Raw genomic sequence first — 24,477 nt, 5'->3', positions numbered from 1 at the left:
ACAACTCAATACCAGTGTAAATCCTTTCACCATTAGCTTTGTAACAGCTCAATGCATTTCACAGTGACAATACATTGGTTTGGGTGCGTTTGCACAGTTATATTCATAAGCACCATTTCTTACTTTTGCTGAAGAAGAGGTTCAATAACAGACGGGAGACAATATTTTAGCAACACTTATTAACTTGACATTACAGTGCTGCAATAGTATTGACACCACTAACCACAGCTTTGTGCTACTGTATATACACAGAAACCCAGTGATAACAGCAAAATGTAGCTTTTAGCAAAGTCATAAATTTACTATTAAAAAGCTCCGGCACTTGAAATGAATTACATATCATACTGTGATGCTTTTTTATGGACTTTTTCTTTGCAGAAGTTGCTCATAAAGAACCCTGATAAGACTGCGAAGACACAGCGGATTCACTCTGCAGAGCTGTTCCTCCTGTGTTACAGGGAGCCCACAAGGGGCATCTAAAAATCGCCTTCATCTGAGGTGAGCTCAGGCGTGAGGTCCTTCAGTTTCGTCCTGTCATCTTGATGCGAAACGTTGTGCACCTTGTAGAGCCAGCTAACAGCGTTTTTCCTTTGTCATTGTTTCCTTTTTTCAGACAAATAAACATGTGACGTGAAAAAGAACCGTCCTGCTCATGCCCGTTCCCCGATGGGCATCACACTTGACCCCCCAAGTTTAGCCCTGCAGGTGCTAAGCCCACACAACAGCTCCATGTCACAATCTGGGGCTGAGCTTGTCCTCCAGGCTTTCGCTGGCAAACACAGCCCCCAGGCCCAGCTCCAGGGATGGTTGCGGTGTCTCTGATCTTGACAGGGTTCTCTCACACCTTAGTGGAAACTTCAGGGGAGTGAAGTTTGGATTATTCTTCATCTGACCCCTCTCCTTAGACCAATTTGAAGCGTCCCTACCAGGAGTGCAAAACGCCTGACAATACAGCTCCAAGGCTCCCTTGGGCTCTCAGCCCCTGCACCATGACAAGGTGGATGTGAGACATCTTTATTCCTCATTGCAGGCCAGCCAGTCACCACTGGTTAGTTATTAAGGACTTTTCTCTTTTATGAATCTTGTCCAAGAGCTTCCAACAAGACGGCTACATGGCAATATTCAGACATATGCACATGTGTAGTAATAGCTGATAAGGTGGGGATACAGGCAGTTTAAAGGGAAATCAGAATATTGGTTGGCATTGGTTTAATGCTGTCAGGAATAATTTAAAACTGTTTCCTACTATTTAAAACTTCCTGATACAATCTGATATCCCTTCCATCATGTTCATTATACACTCTGTTCAGGCCTTGCAATTGATATTGGGACAGATGCTTTCTGATGATTCGAAATGAAAATGTCTCAGCGCACCTGCGCATTGTAACAAGAAAATATGTTCTCCTCACTTGCTCTCACTGTCTGGTCTACTGGATATAGTGTGCTGATCACTCACCTGAGCAGCCATGTCTATGAGCGTGTTGATTGGTAAGCTGGATCCCTGCGGTGTCTTCAAAAAGTCGACAAGGCTCCCTACAAGCAAGAACAACACAGCCCGTCAGCATTTAATGGGTCATTTCGGCTTGAGAATGTCCCACAGAGCGACACGAACAGAAGCACTAGTGCCACAAAAAGATCAGGATCTTCTCGGAGTTGCCATCTTCTGTATGGGGACAGTGTGTGTAGGGTGGGGAGACGCTGGTGACCTCAGACATGCAGTACAAGAACGTATGTTTAGTTTGGGTTTTTGTAATTTTATTCTAGGTAAACAGCATGTAAGAACATAAGGAAATCAAACAGTTTATAATCAAGAGGAGGCCTTTTGGCCCTACTAGAACATTTGGTAGTTGGTATGTAACCGATCCATGGATCTCAACCAGTTGTTTCTTGACAGAAGCCAGGGTACGGGCATCAACAACATGGCTGGGTACCTTGCTCCACACTCCCACAAGCCTTTGTGTAAGAGGTGCCTGCTGCTCTTGATTTTAAATGCCCTTACACAATAGTAATTCCACAACTGCTTCCACAAAAGGTTAATGTATTTCATTCGAGTACATAAACACTGATTTTGTTTAGAGAGAATTTACAGTTTCGCTATCCTTCAGTGGATCTGATTCCTAGCCGTGAAAAGTAAGCAAAGCCTCATTCCCGGGTTTCGGAACCAGCAGCCTGTTGTTCAAGTAGTGTCTATAATTACTTCAAAGGATCGTCCTCACTCATACCACACCTCAATCTATCATACTGGTATCAAACATTCTCAGAGGAAATGCCTCCAGAACAATACAGCAGTTCCAGGAAAGGGCAGGAGACACAACCACACAAGTTCAGATTGGAGAACCTCTTCAAAACAGGCAGACCAGATGCCAAATTCTTTGGCTCTATTGCTCTTTCCAATCACATTATCTCAACACTTCTGTGAGCCACATAGCACTGGGGCACTTGAAGCACTCTTTCCCTTAATGACAAGTTCCATAATTCTGCCCACAGACATCATCTCTCTGGTGAAATGGGAGGGGAGAACGTCCTGTGTTTTCAGAAACTTGCACATTCACAGCACACGTCACTAAGCGCTGTGATTGCAGCTTTTAACCAGGTCCAGAAACATTGGTTTCGTGTTAATGAAACGTCTTAAAAAAAAAACATAAAAAGTTATTTGATGTAATCGCTGCTTAGAGTGTGTTTTTTTTCTGCTGATCAGCGTTTGCAGGAATTGTGTGAAGTGGTTTAATCACAGAGACCTCGGAGTTTATTATTTTTAGAGATTATTTCAGGTCCAGTACAGCTGTGAGAGGCCTGCTGTTCCGAACCCCACCCCCTGTCGGGCCTGTCCTGCTCCTGGAACTCGGCCCTGCTTCCATTCTGACTGCCTGAGGGGTCAGCGAGGTCAGGAGGCAAACAATGAGACAGCGAACAACAAGAAATTCATATTTCACCCTCAGGGCAGGGTGGATCTTTCCTTTGCTGTAGTCCTTGGAGCCTAGGAGGGGAAATATGAGCCAGAGGTGGCAGGATACTCAAACATTACTGTGCAAACCCATCTTCCTTGTTTTACACCATTGCAAGATGAAAATACATTTACGGAGCAAAGGCATATGTGTACATAGAATATATGTGTCTAGCAATCTTCAAAAAGCCTGTAATTCCTTTATTGAAAAACAAATTGGAACACAAAATATTTTTATCTTAACCAAATTATAATTTAGTTTAGTTTGCCTAACTAAGGCATCTAAGTGAACAAGATCTATTCCAGTAAGTTACCATCTGTGGAACTATGTCTGAATGCTTGTGGTTGAGTCACATTACTCTTTCCCTTATATTAAATGTAAACAGGTAACAAGTTAGCTGGAGACTAATTCCGCACTGAATAGTTGAAAGAAAAGAATGTTCCATTCTTTTCTTCTTTGCTTTCTACTTTTGCAGCCAATGAGCCCTGAAGCACCCCACCTAAATGTTTGAAAAGGACTACAGTTAGTTCTCTCGACTAACTAGAAAGAATGACACAACTGTAAAGACTGAGGCAGAGGAAACATGCACCTTGTACTACGTTTCTCTGTTAAGTCCTTTTCTAAAACAAGAAATACAGCTTTCTACCAAACATGGTAGCTTGAGAAAAAAACAACATAGCCCTGATCTTTGAGATAAACTTCACTCAAGGGTGCAGAACGGGAAATGGTTGTGGGCTTTGTTTCAAACAGGGGGCCTTCTTTTTTTTGCAGGCCTGGCACTGACCGTTTTCCATGAACTCGGTGACGATGTAGATGGGCTCCTGCGTGACAACGGCGTACAGGCGGACCAGTCTGGGGTGCTGCAGGTTCTTCATGAGGTTGGCTTCCGCCAGGAAGGCGCTCGTGGACATGGTGCCAGCCTTCAAGTTCTTGATGGCCACTTTCCGGTGGTTATTGTACAGACCTAACAGGGGGAGATCGCTGGTTACAGACCGTAACAGCATCTTCTCAAACAATATTTAGATGCTGAGAGAATATCAAGAACTGCTAACCCTGCAGTACCAGACTTTGAGCTGCCCTTTTATAACAGGGTTTGTTTGGCAGGGTAGGCATGAGAAGCTGATTCTGGATGATATCTTTTGAATTTTGTTTCAAAGACGTCCTGTGTTGACATTGAAGGGGAACACTGTTGCCATTGTTGGGGGTGGGGCTGGGGTATTTCCACCTCCCATCAAGGACAACGATACCTCAAAGAAGCTGTGCAGGACTTCACAGGAGACCTCACCCCCACCATGGACATTGCTGCACATCTGCATGGACTCAGCTTCTCCCTGAGGTATCATTCTGTACTGTTCCTTTCTGAATTCACACAGATGAGCTACAGTATAATTAATACAGTATATACCTTGCCATGTTATACCACAGTAAGCCTTTCTTGGGGCAAACAACAAAAGGTCATTCTTGGTCAACCTCCCAGAAACGAAGGACCGGCAGTCATGGTAAGAACGGAGACACCGCACCCACCCCCATGCTAGACTGTACACAGCGTCCATCTCGAGATTCTGACCAGGAGGTGCTGCAGTGTGAAACCACCACACCCAGCCACAGCCTCCTGCTCTTTGGAGGTGACTGCATGAGTCTTTCTCTTACGAGTGCCATATCTTCCAGCCCAGACACGCACACACAAATCTCTGAATTCTCTCATGTTTCCAGGAGCCGATGTGTGAGGAGACAAGACCATACAGAGGGGCTGAGAGCAGTGGTGGGAGATAACAGGTCACAGCAATGTGCTCGGCTGGAGAGGAAAAAGGTCACTACTGATGCGGTTGTAAGGTAGATAGTGGTGGTGTTTTAACGGTTGATGGTCATTACAGGTCCCGCATAACTAAAGGAGCAAAATTAAGATGTGAAAAAACACAACGTGTAAAAATTAGAACGTAGCAAAACACAGAATTAAACACAACACGAGACCTTTCTTTGGGAGGGTTTCGTTGTGTTGTTGTTTTCTTTCAGAGACAAATGAAAGGAGGGAGCCACACCCACAGGCAAACAGGAAGCAGAGAAACAAAGCATGAAGTGTCTGAGGTCTCTCTATTCTCTGGTACTCTTGGTGCCAGAGACTTTTTAATAATCCGTTTTGTAATTGTTTGCCGAACTGAGATAAATCTTGAGGGGAGGAAACTCCTGTCGGCTGAGACACATACTGTACAATTTCAAGATCCACCATTCACACGGTTGCTGTTTTAGGACACGGGGTTAGGAGTAATAATAAGAATGTATGCAAAGCATCTTAAAAGCCTTATAAGAAATTTGATTATTTAAAAGTATTAAAAGTCTCACAAAAGGATTTGTTCATCACAAAGTCTTATGCCAGCCTGTGGATGCATTTGCATCTGAACAGCTGAAGTGAGATCATATTGTTTTTTTAATGAATGAATGCACCTTTAGAATCATTTTCTTCCAAAAACACCCTCTGAGCTGAGAACTAGAGAGACAATTGAACTATGCCATGGTGCTGTGCAGTTGGGTGAAAACGCAAAGCAATAAGGAAGCTGTCAGAAGAGAGACGTCAAGCACGGGTATCTGGGCAGGCAGACGCAGATGCAAATTGACTTGTTCGTAAAGTCTTCTCTTTTGATGTACAATAGCTGTGTCTCTGTAAATGTCAGTCGCACGTCGGCGTGACCACAGGAACAGACCTTCATGGGCTGCTGGCTCACGTTTTTGCCGGCGTCCGAGCTGGTTTCCGTATCGCGCTGCTCGGCTGTTGAGCGGTACGACCCCACAGCACGCTGGCCGCCGTGGGGCTGGGCTCTCCTTCCTGAGGAGCCACCCACCTCCACGATAAAAACCAAAAATCAGTCACGTCGGAGCAAACGCGACTCTTCCAGGGTTGAAGAGAGAGAAAGAGCGAAGCAGCTGCCTGCGTCAAGCTCTGCTCCACTGCTTTCACGCCGTTACGAAACGAGTGGATGCAGCTCGGCCGATTTCTGACCACATCAACCACTGGGGCGGAAAGAGAGAAGCGGCACGAGTTCATGTTCTGTCCAGCCAGTCAAATCAGCAAGTCAAGAGAATTGTCGCCACAGTGTGTCATTCTGCCCTAATGTCTTTATGGGAAATGATAAGGCACTTGTTTGAGAACTCTGGGTTTACTAGAACGTGTGAACTGCCCAGCGTTAGGCAATAAGGCAGTTTTATTGTTGGTTGGTGGCAGCTTGTTGGTTCATCATTATCCAACCTCGTTCGGTATGTGAACCCCGTAAATGAAAAGAATTTAATTTAATTTGATATTTCTCATTACCGTGCAAGTAGGTTATTTAAGAGCAAAGAATGTTATAGGGTGGTTTTAAAGAGAAAGAAGTGAATTTAGGTTTTCTCCGGCAACATGATGACCTAATGAAACAGATGAAGCTGGACAAATCTTGGTCATCTGGGAATGGAAGTAAGCAATGACTTTGCTGTCTGTTTCCTATTAGGCCACATAAATTACACAATCCAATGAAAATGATGATTTTAATTTGGTAAACAATATTCCATAATGAATGTAGACTAAAGTGCACTGACTAAAGCAATAGCTCAACAGTACCATGCATCCTCGTCTCAAGACCCTAATCAGGAAATAAACTGTGAAAAGAGGGAAAATGCCAGCGTGGCCCGTTGCCTGCATTCCCAATGGACAGACACGAGCCTGCTCCAATCGGAGCCGGTGTCGGAGCTGCGGGGGATTCCGACTCACCCATCCAGACCTCCCCAAACTGCCCAGCGCCCAGCCGGCGCTCCAGCTTCAGCGTCTCCCGGGGAATCTCCCACTCGTCCTGCCACCAGGGCTTCTGCGGGGCTCGGGTCTGGCAGGGCTTGGTCAGGCGCGTGCAGAGACCGTCCGCGTCTCCTGCAGGACGAGATACGTTAGGGAGGGGGGTTAGATCCTTCATCTGGAATGCTTCCCATAGCCTCTGTATATAAGCCTCGCACCCAGGACTTTCCTCCGCGTATCTCTCTTGCATCCGTCCCGCCACCTCATCTACACCCTTGCAGCAGCTCCCCAGCTCATTCCTCGCAGGAGTGGGGGGGGGTAACAAGCCCAGCTAGTCTGTCATTACCTCAGCTGGGCAAGTCACATCAAATACTCTCTACATATTCCATCCCTCTGTCACATGCATTAGGATTTAAACAAAGTAATGAAAATATGGTATGCAAAACTGTGACTTTCGCCCTAAATCCTCTATCTTCCGGCCCCAGCATTTTCCATTGCAATCCTGTAGCCCTTTTTTAATTGTCTTGAAACGAGTGTATCCTGTAAACAACACTGTTCCCTGCACTGCAGTTAAGAGAAAACCTTGTTGGGCCCAGTTTTGTTTGAGCGTCTGAATTCCACATGTGGTTTGTCGTGTTCTGGTATGCAGCACACGCATGTGGTGAACATGGCACCCAAGGGTGCACAGCAAAAGGATGTGAAAGATGGTGAAAAAACAGAATGAACAGTTTCAGCAATACGCTGCATGAGCTGTGATACTTTTCATACTACTATTCATACTCCAGGTTCTATATTTGCCTCACTGGAAACCATCGTGTTTGCTGCTTTAAACTTTGTGTTCACTTTTCTTTGGCTTCAGCCATTTGCAGTTCACATTTCTCGCGTAAATACTAAAGCCCCTGTTCAAAAAGAATACACAGGAGGCCTCTGTATGGAAAATGATTGTTTGATTTATCATGCACTTCGATAAACAGCTACAAGAGGGTCCATGGGTGCCTCCTGGGACAGGAAAGGGGGGAAGATGACCTCCAGAAACTGTTACATCTCATGACTATTTTTTAATTCCAATGAGAAGGTAATTAGGTTTTGGTTAAAGAACATCTGGGTAACCGGACTGGGCAGCAGAACACTGAGTTATGTTTCAAGTCTTTGTAAAACCCAAATCACACCCTTGCAGTTAAGACCCATTCTGTGCAAAATGGCACCCACTCAAGGTAAAAATGTTTTGTACCTCCAAAATGGTACAATTCCCAGGGATGCCGGTGCTCGATGCCTTTAATAACATAACTGTTCGGGACATACTGTCTGCTGCTTGTAATCAGAAGTAAGAACTTTTAGGGGTTATGTGTCATCCTGCTCTGATGGTATTTCCGCATTCCATTTGGCCCCCTCTATACCAGGATCCATGGATCATTCGGCAGCAAAGGAGACTCACTAGAGTAATGCTGAACAAGCTCCGACAGGGTGTTGAACGATATCCTGGGTGTGATATAAAAGCCGCCATTATCCAGGTTGCGGATCTTGTAGTGCTTGACAGTGTCGCCGGTGTTCGGATCGAAGTCCCTCACAGACAAGGAGAAAGACCCTGGAGAGACAAAACAGACCAGCCCATGTGGAAAAAACCCAACACAATCCCAAAGGATGGTAAGAGCTGCCAGAGCAGAAGCTATTCTCTGGCGGATTTACTCAAAGATAAAACCTTCGTCGTTCTTCGTTCTTTCCAAATCGAACTGGAAGGACTTTGGCCTTTTCCATGTCAGTCAAAGGACATGATGACTGAAACCACTAAGTCACTGCTAGCGCAGAGCCCAGGAATGTTCACATGGGATGGAGCTGGTGGTTGCAGTGGGAGTCACCGGAATGACGTCTCCATACTACAAGCAGACTATGCAAAACCAGTGCCACACAGGAGTACTAAATCAACAGTGAAAGGAGAGGAAAGAGTTGCTGTGAAACGCAATACCTTTGGTAGTTTCGCTTTCTCTGATGAGGAACGAGCCCAGGGTGTTTCCTGGGGCGAGGAGCTGTCTCATGGCATCATTGCGAGAGACGTCTTTGAAGAACCACCTGCAGCGTGTACACAAATAATGCTGAAGATGTAAAACACGCAGAATACTGTCATGTTTCCATCGGTTTATGCGTTTTAATAGTGGGCTTAATTAGCATGGGCACATAGGTAATGGGCAGAACTGATGGATGGATGGAAACGTCACAGTGAAAGAGACGGGTGTCAAAAAATGGATGACAAGGGCTGACTACAGAAGGAAACATCCATCTTTGACAGCTCTCCCAGAAGCATCAGGCACTCACGGTTCAGTCTCCATGGTGTCCAGCTTGGCGACGAAGTTGTGAGGGATGTACCCTGTCTTCCCTGTGGCCAGGGACTGAGCCATGTACCACTCTTGGTCATCTCTGAGGAGACAGAGCACAGCTGTCAGGAGAGGAGGGCAGGGGCAGGGCGGGGCTCACCATCTATGTTTCAAAAGACGGTCTGTCTGCACTAATCCACCTCAATATTGTTGGAAAAGAGAGCCATTAGGACTTAGCTATAATACAGTAGCCAAGCAGTGTTTCAGTTCTAGATACTATAAGAAATGTAGCATAGACTGGTGATACTTGAGACCTTGACATACCTTGCGGCAACCTAATGCCAGCTGTTACAATATCTGCAGTCTACAGTCTCTAGACTTCAAGGCTTTCAGATATGGCATACAGAGTAAGTCCCAGTAGTAAGGATATACTTCAAAATGAAAAACTTAAATTTGTATTTTAATTAATTTCTTAGTGAATGATCTAATGAAAATGAAGAAGGTAGGAGATTCAGCCTCTGGTCTACATACAGAACAAAGAGGAGGCATGCGCCATCAACCAGCGGCACAAGACTTAAGTGCTGTAAACCTTTAACTGTCCCACGTCTGCAATCTCAAATCCAGCAATGAAGTTTTGTTTTTAAACTGATTGTGGATGCCGTCATTTGTATATAGAGCAAAAAAAAAATCAGATGAACTTACGTATTCAGGATTTTAAGTTTTTCTCCTTTTTCAAAACCTAAGTCTTCACTGTGGTTGGGCTCATAGCTGTATATTGCGATGACTAAGTTATCTGAAAGACAAAAGTATCATCTATGCTTTAACAACATAACAGCAGAAACAGAGCACGCTTGTACTGCGCAGCGTGGCTCGATGCAGATGAAAGATCCTTGTTACTTTCAGCGGGGACAGAAATGCATTGTGGGAAAACCAGAGAATTCCATTTTCTGGAAATGCATTGTGGGTAAACCGGACAATGCACAAGATTGTATGAATAGGGAAAATTTCAAACATAGGATAGTATCTAGTGCTTGGAACCAGTGCTCGGTGCATTGGGCGGCCAATGAGACAGTTTTCTTAAATAGTTTTGTGATGAACCAATAAGAAGTAAAACCCCTGATATTCCTGAGTTTTATGTTAATTGGACCATCAATCGCTGTTACTGAGGTTGCATGGCAGGAAGTATCTGGGAAGGGTTCCTCAGTCTGTACCTGCTGTCTCTCACCAGAGTCCCAGGGCAGGTCTGATGGGGAGGACTCTGGCAGAGCAGTCTGATCACTGCCAGCACACAGTGAATTAAGAGGCACAGCCTCTCAGTGACTTACCAGGAAGTGGAGATGAGGGAGGAGTGTTAGATGGGTAAGGAATTAGGCCATCCCGCATATCTGTGTACTGAGAGAGCAACAAGACAGTCACTGTAATGAGTAATTTATTGATGTGGTGGTAACTTCTTAAAATGACTATTTACCATTTCCTTCATGTAATGCTGTTTTCCCCCAGTATGACAGCATTAACACTGAAATCTATTTTTACAGGCACACCCATAGGGACGTACAGAATTACCTTGGCAGTGTGCAGCAAGTTGTGTAACAATTGATCAAACTGAATAAGATTAAAGAATGACAAATTGCAATCACCATTATAATGGCAGAGAGATTTTAATCTTCTAAAACAGGGCTGGCCAAACCCAGTCATGGAGACCCACAGCAAAGCAGGTCTTGTAGGTGCACTTAATCAGGTCTTGAAACGTGATCAAGTCAGTGAGGTACTTGACTGTTTAAGTCAGAGAAGGTCAACAGTGGCCCTTGACAGATGTAGAGGGTTTGCAATGAAACAGTGACCCTGACATTTCTAGGGGATGTGACTCAGGAACACACTGTGCAGCTCAAAGGAAAGTTCAGAACAATTGTTCTCTTGCACACAAAAGGACAAAAGTTTCTACATGCGTTTCTCTTTTTTAAATCAACTTTAATTACATGAGGTCTACTCCAGGTAGCTGAATAGAAAGCTTTTGTTAGCAAGGGCAAAGATGCGTTAAAACTAGGCTTTTTATGGGTGGTGCGGATTTACTTCACTGGAGTCTGTGTCTCAGAAAGGTAGAGACAGAACCACAGAGATACATATTTGTTTTTTTTTTTCTTCTATGGTTAAAGCAATGAAAAATGACTTTTGTTCAGCGACACACAATTCAGCAACAAGCAGATTTGTGTTATAATCAGGAAATAATAGCACAATAATGAAGATTGTCACCACAAAATTTGTTAATAAAGCTATTAATTTAATTTGAGTTTGTTTCTTTCACCAGGGTTTTGTATTGCTTTATTTTTTATATAAAAGTATAATGCACGTTTTACTTAATAATGAAAACAGAAATGGCAAGTTAAACGACTGTGTGAAATGTTTTTCATCAAAACGAGCTCAGCACTTCCACATACCGAAGCCAAAAGTGTATTTATGTCTTTCGACAAAAAGGAAGCCCCACTCCCAAGAAAAGCAATTTGGCCTTCTTTCTTATTGTGTAATGGGTTGTAAAAGAACACAGTCACATTTATAGCACACATTCATCATTACTTTAAATGTGTGGTGGAATTTAACTAGCCTACATAAGAGAGATTTAACTTTTTCTTAATACATAGTGCACAACATTAAAAACTTACAAAACAAAACAAAACTCTTTGAAATCCAGTGACTATTTCTTTGAGAGCACTAGTAAGCTGGTTGTATTCATCTTAAATGCAGCTGTGGAACTAGAAAGCAGTCATAATGGTAAAAACAGAATTTGATACATTGGTTAAACGTGTTAATATTCAGTAGAGGCTATGAAAGGTTTAGATTAGTATTTTAAGCAAGTATGCAGTAATAGCCTTCTGGTGGTTATGGAGTAAAGCTTTATAGAAGTTGTTTCCTGCTGTGTGTAATATAAATAATATCTGACATGCCCGGTGATGTTTGATGTTTACGGTAACTCTGTGACTGAGCGCTGTTTCCCTAAAATGTGGGCAAAGCCTCCTCTGTGTTTGTCGGCTCATCTGGTCTCTGAACAATGTGAACTGAATTTCTTTGATCCTGGGCTGGAACGATGGGACGCTGAGTCTAAAATCCATCTCCCTCAAAAGCAAAAGAAAGAAACTCCGAGGTGATCCCCCAAAGCTTCAGAGACAAACAGTCGGTCCCGGGAGAAGGGTTTCCCCTCAGGAGGAAGGCCGGGATTTCCCCTGCTTTCGACAAGAAGCTCACTTGCAGAACACACACTGTCCTGGGAGGCAGCTGTGGACACAGGGGATTGGATCTGATAGCTCTGCCCCACAGCGCAGGCTCTCAGGAACTCTCCCCGAGCAGCGGGCTGAATTTCACCAGCCGGGCCCCTGGTCCCGGAGATCGCGACGGGCCCCTTACCTGGTTTTTGCTCTGAGGAGGCAGCGGGCAGTTGCAGTGTTCGCAGTATTCGTCCAGGTTTTCCACCCAGTCGTCGTCATATTCCGAACTGCAGTTGCAGCCCATGTTTGCTGTGCAGCAGGTTGGGGGTGAGGGGGTGAGAGAGAGGGGGAAAGCAATGAACAACTCTTATCAGAGGAAACCGGGGCAGTTTATCTTGTCTTTCAGTCTGCAGAAACCCTATATTTGTCACTCAGCGCCGGACGGTTTCAGTTCACCTATCCTACACAAGTTTCCATCTTTTATTTTTATGAACAGATAGATTTATTTCCTGAATAGTAATACTTCATCATTCTAGAAAAAAACATGGTGGAAAGGTGCCGATAACATTTCGCATCTATTTCCATAAATAAACCTCCATGCTGAGGTTAAATACTGGAAAAAATAACATTGCAATTTTTCAGTCAAAACAATCACACACTATCATACTATGGGTCCAAGTCTCCTATCGACAAAGTATAGTGAATAAAGTTGTTTACAAAAAAACTAAAAAGTTGAAACAAAGAAAAGTGTTACTATCTTTAAAAGTCCATATACATAAATACAACCAAGTTTTTTTTCTTATAGGCAGAATTGATACAATCTGAATGAGCAACAAGTTGTATTTGCATTTAATGTTAAGAGTTAAGAGTTTATTTTCAAAAACACAATGCAAAGGAATGTAAAATTGCCAGGATAAGGGATTACTGTTTATTAAACAATTCCCTTGAATGTAAAATTCTCGGTGGCCTTTGTACAAGCATGATCTTTTAACTACATTAGATAGACCAGCATATTTCCATCTCGTGAAATATGCTTGCTTCAATTTTGTATTGCATTTAAGAAATTTAATTTTTACCACCAACTTTAAGTAGCAGATATGAGTGAAAAAGTCAGACAAGATTAATAAAAAAGTGGGTTCTTGAAAGTGTAGAACCTTAACACAATATCACTCTCTTTTCATGAAAGTACAACGCAGACACACATCTGTATGAGCAGGAGTGAGCTTATAGGCAGCATCTCCCTTACAGTTAATAGAAAATAACATTTTTGTTTAATTCACTTTAACATTGTTCAGTTGCAAGACCCTTGAAGTTGCATTGCAACTACATGAGCATTAGAAAAATGTATTTATAATTGTACATTTGATGAGTATTGTGTAATACTTGAGTAACGTTGTGATCTGCACCAAAAGCCACTGCAGATGTTCCACATAGCTGTTACCCCAATTCTTTCCAAACAGTAAAAAGTCATTTTTAAAGAGCTGTTGTGATGCCGTGGAAACTGTTTTTAGAGATGCACTGACAGTCTGGTTTTGTTTATTTATCTTTTCTCTCACATGACAGCACACGTAGGCTAGAATTTATACATGAACTAAACTCAAACAAAGAAACGATTGAATAATAAATATTATGGGAAAGATGTAGCTTGCCAAGTTCTGTCTTAAGAAATACATATTCAGCAGCATTTTTTCACAGATTGCTCAACAATAAGCTTCCATTGCAATCCTCAAATAATCAAGACAAAAGCGGGATTCAGTTTGGTGATTGAATTGTCAGCTACCAGACGTTAGGCCTGCTATACTTAAATAAGGCCGGATGTCAATTGCTTGTCTTCTTCACTAAAGCAGCCCATATATGCACCTTCCTCTTTTGCACCCCTCTCTGACAACAGTTTGAGAATAGAAAAGCTTCTAGGCTGATTGGTACAGATGATACAAACATGCCTTAGAGTCAGAAGTGTCACAAATAAACAACACCATTCTGCCATACAACAGTTACCAGTTTTTTTTTTCTCCAAATTCAGATTTTTGGTTCTTAGCAAGAATATCCTAGCAGATGTGCTGATGTTTCTGCAGGGCTGATGCCCCAAAGTGGCTTAGAGATTGACAGAGATGGTCAACAAGACTCATATCTTATAGTGGAGAAGACATTGCAGACAACCAGGCCACTCACCGGTAATTCAATTGCAAACGTAGCAAACGTACAAAGTTCCTGTGAAACTCCCCAGCTGCTTCTTTGCACGCGCAGTGGGGTTCAGACTGTGCTTGAGCCTGTCACTGTGACATCGTCCCTTAGAAAAATTGATAGCCTTGAAATCTACTGCACCAGGAAGCCTGGCCCTTTGATATAGGGGACTTCTCCACAGCCTGAGGAGCCACTGTGTGACCCAGAGCTGGAAGGCTCCTGGGACACAGGGCTTGAATACTGGCAGGAGAGGAGCTGAGCATGCCACACACAGATATGAGTTTTAAACGCTACATGGAGTAAGAAAGCAGTAAATGCAGGACTTTTTGTAATACATGTGAATACCCCCCTTTTCTCATTTCAGCTATATCACGTCAGCATTTACTGCTTTCTCAATCCACGTAGCGTTTAACGTCTTCAAAGAACAGATGAACAATGAACTAGATTAGTGTGATTTCATCATTAAGAAAAAAAACACAAGTTGCTTAGCACCCACTTTAGTTTTAGTTATACCATTATTATTCATTATTATCATTATTAAGCCCTGCAATACAAAAATCTACAAATGTCAAAGTGGAAAAGTGACTCTTAGCCTAGGCTTTCCTGATATGTGAAGCAAAATGCTAAATAAGATAAGGGTTTTTTTCTCATACTGAAACGTCTTCGATATGAATTGCGGCTACAACATTAGAAGGTGGAAAACTACAGTCAACACAATGCACTGAGAGCTGGAAAAATTGACATGGCCTTCAACCTGTTAATCAATAAAGGAAATTAGCTTCTGCTTGTTCTTTAAGTTGGCCTTTTGCAGGTAATTTGATTTTGAATGCACTAAATACATTAGCCAAACAACACAGAGCCAAAAAACCCCTCTTATTTTTAATCTTCCTTATGTTTTTATCTTTCTTGATGGTTTTGTGCAGTTTGTGGTATAGCTATCTCTTTTGTACTTTGTTTTGTTAGTCATAATATGTACTTTTAATGTATTTTGTTTTTGCCCCAGTCCAAATTGCTTTTACCAAGGTTAAGTAAGAAGACACCGAGTAATATATTTTTTGGTTGTACCTGAGAGCTAAACACTATTTATTTATTTTCACAGTGGCCTAAGACAGTAATATCACAAATTACGAAACAACATACCAACTAGGTTGAAAAAGCATTTTTAATGTTTGATTTATGAGGCCAATATTGTCATAATTTAATGTACTGTATATATAAGTCAACAAATTACTTAAACCCTCTGAAAACTGTAATTACAGACTCCCTGGGTCTTATTTTTCTTCTTTTGAAAATCATGCTTTGTGTAAATTAGAAGGTTTGCCTTCATAAGAAAGTACTTGATTTTTTAGTGTACATGTCTCAAAACTACGGTTTAGTATTAAGGATCATTTAAATCAAATGTTCATTCTTAAAATTCCTTTACCTTTCTAGGTTGTAAACAATAACATTCTAGACTGAAACTAATGTAAATTTAATTTACCATAGATTAACCTTTGCTGTTTGGAGTTACTTTATTTTTTTTTAACTATTCATTAGGTTACATTTGAACAAAAACTTTTTAAACTACCTCAGTAAAACAGGAAATTATTACATTCTATCGGTAGTGATACTGTATTATTTTATTTATTTTATTATATATTATATTTGATTTCTGTATATCTAAACAATTTATATAAATTATTATATATAATTTATATATTTGTATTTATTTTTTGTATGCATTTGGAAGAAATTAACAACACCAGGAAGTTTTTGTATGTTATTATTCAGTCTTGCAAAATGCAGTCGGGTCTCTTTCGTAAAACTCAAACGGAAAATAAATGCTCTGTCGACACATTTCAAACATGCATATCGACCCTAATGTGTAAGCTAATATTTGACTAACGTTACTCTGCTCCGGAGAGTGGATCAGCCAGTTAACACACACATACAGTTGCACAACACTAGAACTGACCCCTGACCTGTGTTGATTTTCTACAGGTGTTTGGTCACTGCAGAAGAAAATTTTGGATGAGGAGGACAGACGCCCTTTAAGGCTGATTTGCTTCACAGGATCTTGTAACACAATGTGGGGAAAAAATGATTCTAGGCAATCGCTGAAGAATGCAACTTTGTAGACGAGGGGTCACCCACCAGGTCTTGGACACCCCCAATCTAGACAGACTTATAGGTCACCCTAAATCAGCCTTTTTAAAAGATTAGGAACACATGAAGGTTACTGATGAAATAAATCATTTGTTCAATTTAGGGAACCCTGGTCAATCTGGTACTTCAGATTTCTATTCCAATAAATAGCCTAATTTAAAAATCATCTGTCAATACCTTGAGCTGGTTATTGACGGAGATGGGTTTCGACCGTGTTGATGTGTAAAAACACATTGGTATTCTTGACACTAAGGTAGCTTTTGAAGTTGCTAAGGTTTCTTTTTTCCATCTGTGTGATGTTTCTCGGCTTTGCTTCTGTCCTACCCAGCCGGATGCAGACAGGCTTGTACACGCTTTTGTTTTTTCTTGTACCGACGAAAGCAATGCTGTGCTTGCAGGGGTTTCAGAATCTATTCCTAAGAGCTGCAATATCTAAAATCAAGCAGCAGCGCCCTGAATTCTAACTTAAACCAGGTCTTATAATAGTATTACTCCTGTCTTAGCTGCTCTGCACTAGCTTCCAGTGGGGTTTAGAGTGAAATATTAAATGTTACTCCTGACGTTTAGGCCTCTGCATGGGCTAGCACCTGATTGTATCTATGATTTGTCTTCTCCATATGCCCCTATGTGAAGTGTTCATTGTCTTGGCTCTGGCCCCTTGTCAGTAACAAACACTACGCAAATTTTATCCACCCAATTTCTAACCCCTTCTTCCAATTCAGGGTCACGGGGGAGCCAGAGCTTATCCCAGCGAGCAACGGGTGCAAGGGAGGGTACACCCTGGACGGGACACGAGGCCATTGCAGGCCAGACACACAGACACAGACATGTCCTAACAGAAGGGGAAATTGTCCCAGAAGCCAATTAACCTACCAGCATGTTTTGGGGCTGTGGGAGGAAACTGGAGCACTTGGAGGAAACCCATGTGAACATGGGGAAAACATACAGACACCACACAGACTTGACACCAGGTCCAGAACTGAACCCAGGGCCCCAGTGCTGCAAGACAGCGATGCTGACCACCGCACCACTGTGCTGCCCTGCGCACGTTCCTCCAGTCATTAGGTCTTTTTGCACCAAGACGATGGGACGACTCCCAATTCAAATGAATAGTGATTCTGTTCCCACTTTTAAAACTGAATTGAAAACATGCCTTTGTCTTGTCTTGTCTTCATTGCCCACATTATTACCTTGTCATGATTTTTACTGGAATGTTTTTATTTTAACTTTTTTTTTTAAATTGTGTAAAGCCATGAAAAGTGACATATCCAATCGATCTTCTTGTTATTAATAGGAAATAAATAATTGTGAGCTCAGCAGGCGTGAAACTAGGCGGTTCTGGAATCACAAGGACCGGGAATGGGAGCCTGTGTCACAGGTCCCACTGCAAAATACTGCATTTCTCTCATGCGAGACTTGCCAGATCCATTCCTCAGGACGTCCAGGTCTGGTTTTCTGTCCAGCCAAGCTCTTGGTTACTTAATTAAGCTTAGTAAATGAGCTAATAAGTTGCTTAATTGGAAACATTTCAAGGGGTTTATCACTTTTGGAATGCAACAGTTTAAAAGGGTTTTCGAGACCTAAGGACGACCGACGAGTTCAAATAAACTGTCTCATTAGTCCATTCACTGATTAAGGCCAGTTTCAGTTGCAGAACTGTGAGCTAGACTGCAAGACACTCCAGCAGGTGTGGGGTCCAGAGTACAAGAGCTGTGCTCCCCTGTGCTTTCCTTCAGCTCCGCGTGACCAAGTGTGTGAAAGGATCAGTGTGGGTCCTGTCTCCGTGCTGACACCTGAGCGGATCAGGTAACAGCTCTCAGCTCCGTGATCTGAGCTGGAGTCACGTCAGGAGCCTGCTCTGACCTGGACCCCCCCCGGCCACAGCCACATGGCTCCGGTTCAGCGCCAGAACGCGGACGGTTTGCCCTTCACATTCTCATCTGCTAAAGACATTTGAAAAACGTTCAAGTGTCCAGTCAAGCTAAGGGTCCAATGAAGACAATGGGTCGAAGAACATTCAACATTTGGAAATTAATAATGAGCTTAATAAAGACCCATCAAAGAGAAACCTTTTCTATAGGGCCTTGTTTCCTGTCTGGAGGATGACTTCTGTTAATATCTGGCCACAACCCATACTACCCTTCTGTGTGAAAAAAAAACAGCATTACCTCTGTAGTTTACTCCAGTTTAGTTAAACGTATTGTTATTTACTCTGCTTTTCCATTGTTTTTGCTATACCACCCTGCAAACCTGATGTAAAAAAATGCACTAACTTCCTTTATGTCACTTTTTGTTCAATGTTTATAAAGAGGTTGTAAATTAACACACTCCATTATCACGGATTGTCTCACCTCCGGCTGCCTCACTGGCTCTTGTCTGCCAGGCAATCTGTCATCATGCATTGAGTTATCCATTCTAATCACTTAACACAATATAGGTCATGGGGGAGCTGGAGCACAGAACAAGCAAAGGGCGCGAGGCAGGATTCACCCTGGATGAGACTCCAGGCCATCACAGGGCAGACACACCAGGGGCAATTTTCACAGCGGCCAATTAATCAACTAATAGGCCTTCGAACTGTGGGAAGAAACCCTCACAAACACAGGGAGAACACACAACTTGAAGCAGAGAGTGCCACAGGTCTGGAATTGAACCCAGGACCCCAGCACAGCAAGGCAGCAATGCTGACCACTGTGCCACCCTAGATTGAGGAATATGATAACTGAATATGCACTTAGGCAGTTAGTACACGTTGAGTTGCCCTTCAGTTACCATTAGACTGTAGCTGTCTGTTTATAAGTGTTTTTTTTGGAAGGAATAGAAAGGAACCTTGTGCTGGTAATACATTTGTGCTACCTGTGACAAATGATGTGAGTGCCTCAGGCCTTAAACTCGTCCTATCCACTTAGCAGGGCAAATGAGTAGCACACAGCTCACTTCTCCTTGGTAGTGCCCTGTTGTAGACACCATTAATGTTATTTCCAGCAGGACAAAACTCATCGCTTTACCTGCTGCTGGTAGTGAAACAGGCCTTCTTATTTCAGTTCCAAGAAGAGAAATCCCTGACATCAACAGGAATGATAAGCTCGTGGGTTATGTGACGGCTGTTCTCATTATGAATCACCTGTCTCTTTTCACTCTTGTTCCGAGTGCCTGGTGAAAAGCAGCACTGATGAGGAGATAAATTACAGCCTTACAGATTCCTAAGCACATGACCTGGGAGAACTGCTTATGAAGCTGAATTAATCTTTAATAAGTGGCTAACATCCCCGTTATTATAGTGTAATAGCAGTGTGACAGTGCCATAACAGGTGAAGTGGTATTATTGGTAATAATCAGGCAGCTTAAATAGTGTAAGAATCATTCCAGTGCAGGTCCTGGACATCTGTGCGTTTGTTAAAGCAATCTGTCTTGCCACTGGATCTAAAACGATTTTTGTTTATTGTAAGTAATTATTAGGACGTTAGTCAAGATTTGAACCATCAGACAAGATTTGAACCCACAGCCTTCTTGTTATCAGCTAGTTCAGAGCCTCTAACCACTGCCATGTGTTTATGAACAGGGCTCTTACCTTTGGAAAAAAGGATTTTCGCTCCTTTCAGTCATTTCAAAGAACACGAGGTGCATTATCACCCTGTAGAAACTAACTATACGTTGAATTGTATTGTACTGCACTTTGTAAAAGACCAATGAAAAGCCTATTATTATTATTATTATTATTATTATTATTATTATTATTATTATTATTATTCGGTATAACATGATTACTCGTGCCACCTTCAACCAGCCTGGTGTTACTCAAGACTTCATGTCATGAACAGGGATATGAAGCAGGCCCAAACCTTTTTAAACTTCCCTGCCCTTGCAGCTGCACAAAAAGCTCTTCCATTTTGTACCAGTTCTCTGCACAACATTCTGTGGTAGGAAATATAATCATGGTCACACTTAAAAAAATCTGCTTTTGGTATGGCGATACAAACCAGGTAACCCTCTGGCGTGAAGTGTCCAGTCCACACAGCATACAAGGCCATGTTTTAACCCCTAAAACTACGAGCTACAGAAATTTCCATGTAATAGATAAAACAAGTAATAGGTTTATTCTATGCTGAACTACATAGATAAAACAAAACCAACTAGTCAGCTTGGGCCCTGACAAGAAATTGATACAAAAGATGAATGACACAGTCACGTCTTTTTCAATCACATCAACACTTATATAACTGACCTTTGTTTCTAATCCAACCAACTCATCAAACAACTAGAATGTACGTATTGAAGAGTATATTATCATGAAGTTGGAAAAATGAGAAAAACATAAGTACTACGACCATGGGACAGCATGTTTCTTCACTGAGTGTCGAGGAAAACAGAGAGTCTTTTAAACTTCGTTTTTTAAATTATTTTCAATGTAAATGATTTTGAATAATTAAAGCTGCCGCCCTCCCAGTGTAGGGGTCCAGTTACTCAGAACACTACATTCTCTGGAACTGAGTTGGGATTTGGCAGTTCTCGTAGTTCTGCAGAGGGGACAAGTCTTTCAGAATTCAGATCATTTTAATGGATCCCTAGGTAATACAGTACCATACTGATCAGACAAGTGTTTAAATACATACATAAGTCCCTTCAAGCGGAAATTTAGAACATCGCAATATGCCTTTTTATTGCCCGTGACTTCGCAATAAAAGCCAGACCACGGAAGCAAAACACTTACCCTTCTCTGTGTAAAGTATTCCTGCTGCCTCCTGCTCTTACTGCTAAATTCTCCACTTGCAAATGTACACATGTGCCAGAGCTCTAGTGACCTCTCAGAGATAGTATTTGGTATTAACTTGCCGTAAAAAAGTTATAAATGACTTGATAAAAAATTCATTTCTACGCTTACAGTGAGCGGCACCTTTGAATTATCCTTAAGGAAACTAATTAAATGTGAACCAAGCCCCTTAACAAAGCCCATCACTGTAAATCACTGGCTGACTACTGAAGCTCAGTTTTTCCTAAATGACATTATACTGCTAGGAGTGTCATGTTTTTTTGCTTTGATGGATCAAACTTTGATTTCTCCTAGCATTTCAAAACAGAACACACAACACACAACCATAGAAGAAACTATCTGGACACAGTTGTGTTCATAGCAATAACCTGTCTTTTTTCACCCCATACCATATCACATGCATATTGTGTCTTTAAATCCCATGAAAATGGTTTCATCTTTCTAAATTGCACACGGTCCAGCACCATGACATTTTTATGTCTCATTTTCGGGAACTTTCTCCTCTAACTTTACATTCAAACTGTTTACTGTTTACTTGTTTACTTGTACATTGTCTACTGTTTGTTTGTATATTGTCTTGATGCACTGTCTGCACTTTGTGTTTTTGCACTTGTTTTAACAATCGAGAGACTTTCTGTAAGTAAGAATTCCATTGTACCAGTACGCATACCGGTTACACATGGCAATAAAGCTCGAGTTCAAGTTCAAGTAACTTTTGAGTAGAATCATTTTTCAGTTTAATTCAATTTGAGCAGGACCCATCTAGAGTGGAACCAGACTTTTACTTTAACACACCAGAAAATGCAAGTGCATGAGATAGACAAATATCTTGACATTTCTTTCATTTAAGACACATGAGCTAAAAACGGTTTTTGATTAAATTAAAAAAATAATAAAAAGCTTTTAAAGCATAAACCAAAACTCTGAAGCAAATGAAGGAATGAAAAAAAAATCAAGAGTAAAAAATATGGGCATCGTTACATATTCTTATAAATCACAAACATGACTTTTTCCACTACATCCAAGTACTCTGCATACATCAGACAACAGATGCGAAAACATGATGGAACAATGTCAGCCATTGTTTGAATTGTATTCTAGAAAACTGTTGTCTTTCTAAAGGATGTTGTGTGGAATAGCATCAGCTGCATTGATGAGCTCCTAGACTCCACGGTCTGTTGTCCTAAAAACTCTCAGTTTTGCAGAAAACACAAATACTGTTGGCTTGAGCCCATCGTTATGAGCTTGCGTGAACTTACCTGATAAGTGTGGGCCTTGTCCTGGAGAGTCTTCTACATTCTAATGTCCTGGGGACTCGCCCAAACTGCTGACGACAACAGCCTGCATGCCAAGTCTTCAGCTAAAACACAGATAAGTGACGCAGATTCCCACTTTCTCCCTTAAAACAAAACTAGGCTGAGGATCTTGTGCTATGGAGAGTTCCGCAAGGAAAGCAAAGGTTTCTGTCCCTCCCAGAGCAGATGAACTGAAGGTGCATCCACCCTTCAAACCTTTACATGTGTGAGTTCTTACACCACAACGGCTAAGAAACCAGAAAGCCAGGGCTTCCTGTCTCTGGTGGAGAGTATCTCAGCCTCTAACTGCAATACAGCCCTGAGCAGGGATACGCATTATCGCAGGTGTCCCAGCTGCTGTGCTGTGAACGTTAGCCTCATTCAGATTTGGGTTAGAATACCATGTAGTGTGTGTGTGTGTGTGTGTGTGTGTGTGCTTTGTCTTTCATCGACAAAACCTGGTTTTGGTTTCCTCACGAGCCAGGGGTATTCCAAAGAGATGTTTTTCTGTTCTGTAATCCTCTCCTTTGTCACTCCCACGGTCAGCATAACTGAGTCATCTGACAGCTACACAGGATGCTCCTCGGTCCCGCCACTCGAAAGGCCTGAAAAGTCATGGAGCAGAGGGATTTTTGCTTGCTAATTCATTTTTGGCTTTTTTGGGTTGAAAAATGACATTGGTCGTTCTCGGGCCATGAGGTGTTCTTGTGATGAGGGAAGCCAGCCCAGAGGCCAGACAATGTTGTCTCCCAGTGTAGAAGAGAAGTCCTGAAATGGAGACACGTATAAGCGGGAATTCGGCTCGCCCTTCTGTTCTGTTGAAATGGGCTTTTTAAAGACGCACGTCAGGATTAAAGGGTTTTACGTCTGTCTTGTCTTATGATTAAACCATAAACACGGGCTTACCAACAGATCACAAATCAAGCACTCGGCGTCTGCTGGTGAGTCTCCAGTGGGCACTAGGGAGAAACTGCCACAAAACTAGACATCACCATCAGGGACTGGGTTTGCAATTTGCCCCTGGCAGGCAGGCTGAACCTCTGATTCTGATTCAGACATCTCCGCTGTGGAGCACTAACTATGACCTGCTTATAGTGTATAGTTGTCAGAGGCATGATCTCTTCCAAAACTGTTACGTTATATAAAAATCAAGAACAGAAAATGCTGTCCTCGTGTCTGTATGTGGTCTGTTATCTGGAAGAATGTTGTGAAAACACATTCATTTGGAGAACAAATAGTTCTCTGATGTCTTTGAGTGGACTCAAAGCCGCACGATTGACATAAAAAAAAACAACAACCTTATTCTGAGCAATTTCACGTATCTTTCAAAGTTTACAGAAATGTATTTTAGGGGTTGCTCATCAAGAGTCAAAGATTCTTAAAGGACACTTTTTTTATCATTCGCATCAGTGTTCCAACAGAGAGATTCAGCTCTAAAACTGTTGCTGATGGATGATTTACAATCTGTCCCTGTATTTCAACACTGAGGGGGCCATTTAATTAATAATTTATCAAGTTTAATCTTTCAAAGAAATGACTTCCTGTAAAGATGGGGGATTTCAAAACATGTACAATTAAGCTAAAACTACACGTAAAGTATTTCATGGAACAAGATGTCATCTTTGATTTTGATTTTGAGTACTGTGTAGGCCATAGCACTTGTGGGTTTTGTGTCTGAATCACAGAAAAGTCCCTGATCGTCTGTTCTTAAAAAAAGTTACATCTGTTTAAATGCAACATCCTTAATACTGTACGCAGAAACCACACTGATTTTTCTCATTTGTTCACTCAATACATTGCAAACCTCCTTGTTTACACGCTGAAATGGCGAGACCCATCAAAGGGAGATGAACGGCATTTCAGATTTTTAAAAC

General features: G+C 42.0%; 1 protein-coding gene across 2 annotated transcripts in view; it reads right to left on the bottom strand.

The window, feature by feature from the left end:
• lck (LCK proto-oncogene, Src family tyrosine kinase) overlaps positions 1-23,371 on the bottom strand; it is a 33,773-nt gene extending 10,402 nt beyond the window's left edge. Inside the window, exons 1-10 of one of the 2 annotated variants that reach the window (XM_088932806.1) lie at positions 22,568-23,371; positions 12,408-12,517; positions 10,337-10,403; positions 9,714-9,804; positions 9,013-9,114; positions 8,666-8,769; positions 8,138-8,287; positions 6,685-6,837; positions 3,730-3,909; positions 1,457-1,533 (exon numbers count right to left, since the gene is read on the bottom strand). In XM_088932806.1, coding sequence (XP_088788932.1) covers positions 1,457-1,533; positions 3,730-3,909; positions 6,685-6,837; positions 8,138-8,287; positions 8,666-8,769; positions 9,013-9,114; positions 9,714-9,804; positions 10,337-10,403; positions 12,408-12,512 — 1,029 coding nt within the window. In that variant the 5' untranslated portion in view covers positions 12,513-12,517; positions 22,568-23,371. The remainder of the gene's footprint in view (positions 1-1,456; positions 1,534-3,729; positions 3,910-6,684; positions 6,838-8,137; positions 8,288-8,665; positions 8,770-9,012; positions 9,115-9,713; positions 9,805-10,336; positions 10,404-12,407; positions 12,518-22,567) is intronic. The other variant, XM_088932808.1, reaches the window with a different exon arrangement.
• Positions 23,372-24,477: the final 1,106 nt, after the last annotated feature.

The sequence above is a fragment of the Atractosteus spatula genome, chromosome 14 (genome assembly GCF_055471065.1).
Source record: "Atractosteus spatula isolate fAtrSpa1 chromosome 14, fAtrSpa1.hap1, whole genome shotgun sequence".
Lineage (NCBI taxonomy): Eukaryota > Metazoa > Chordata > Actinopteri > Semionotiformes > Lepisosteidae > Atractosteus > Atractosteus spatula.
This window is presented reverse-complemented; position numbering and strand designations above follow the sequence as displayed.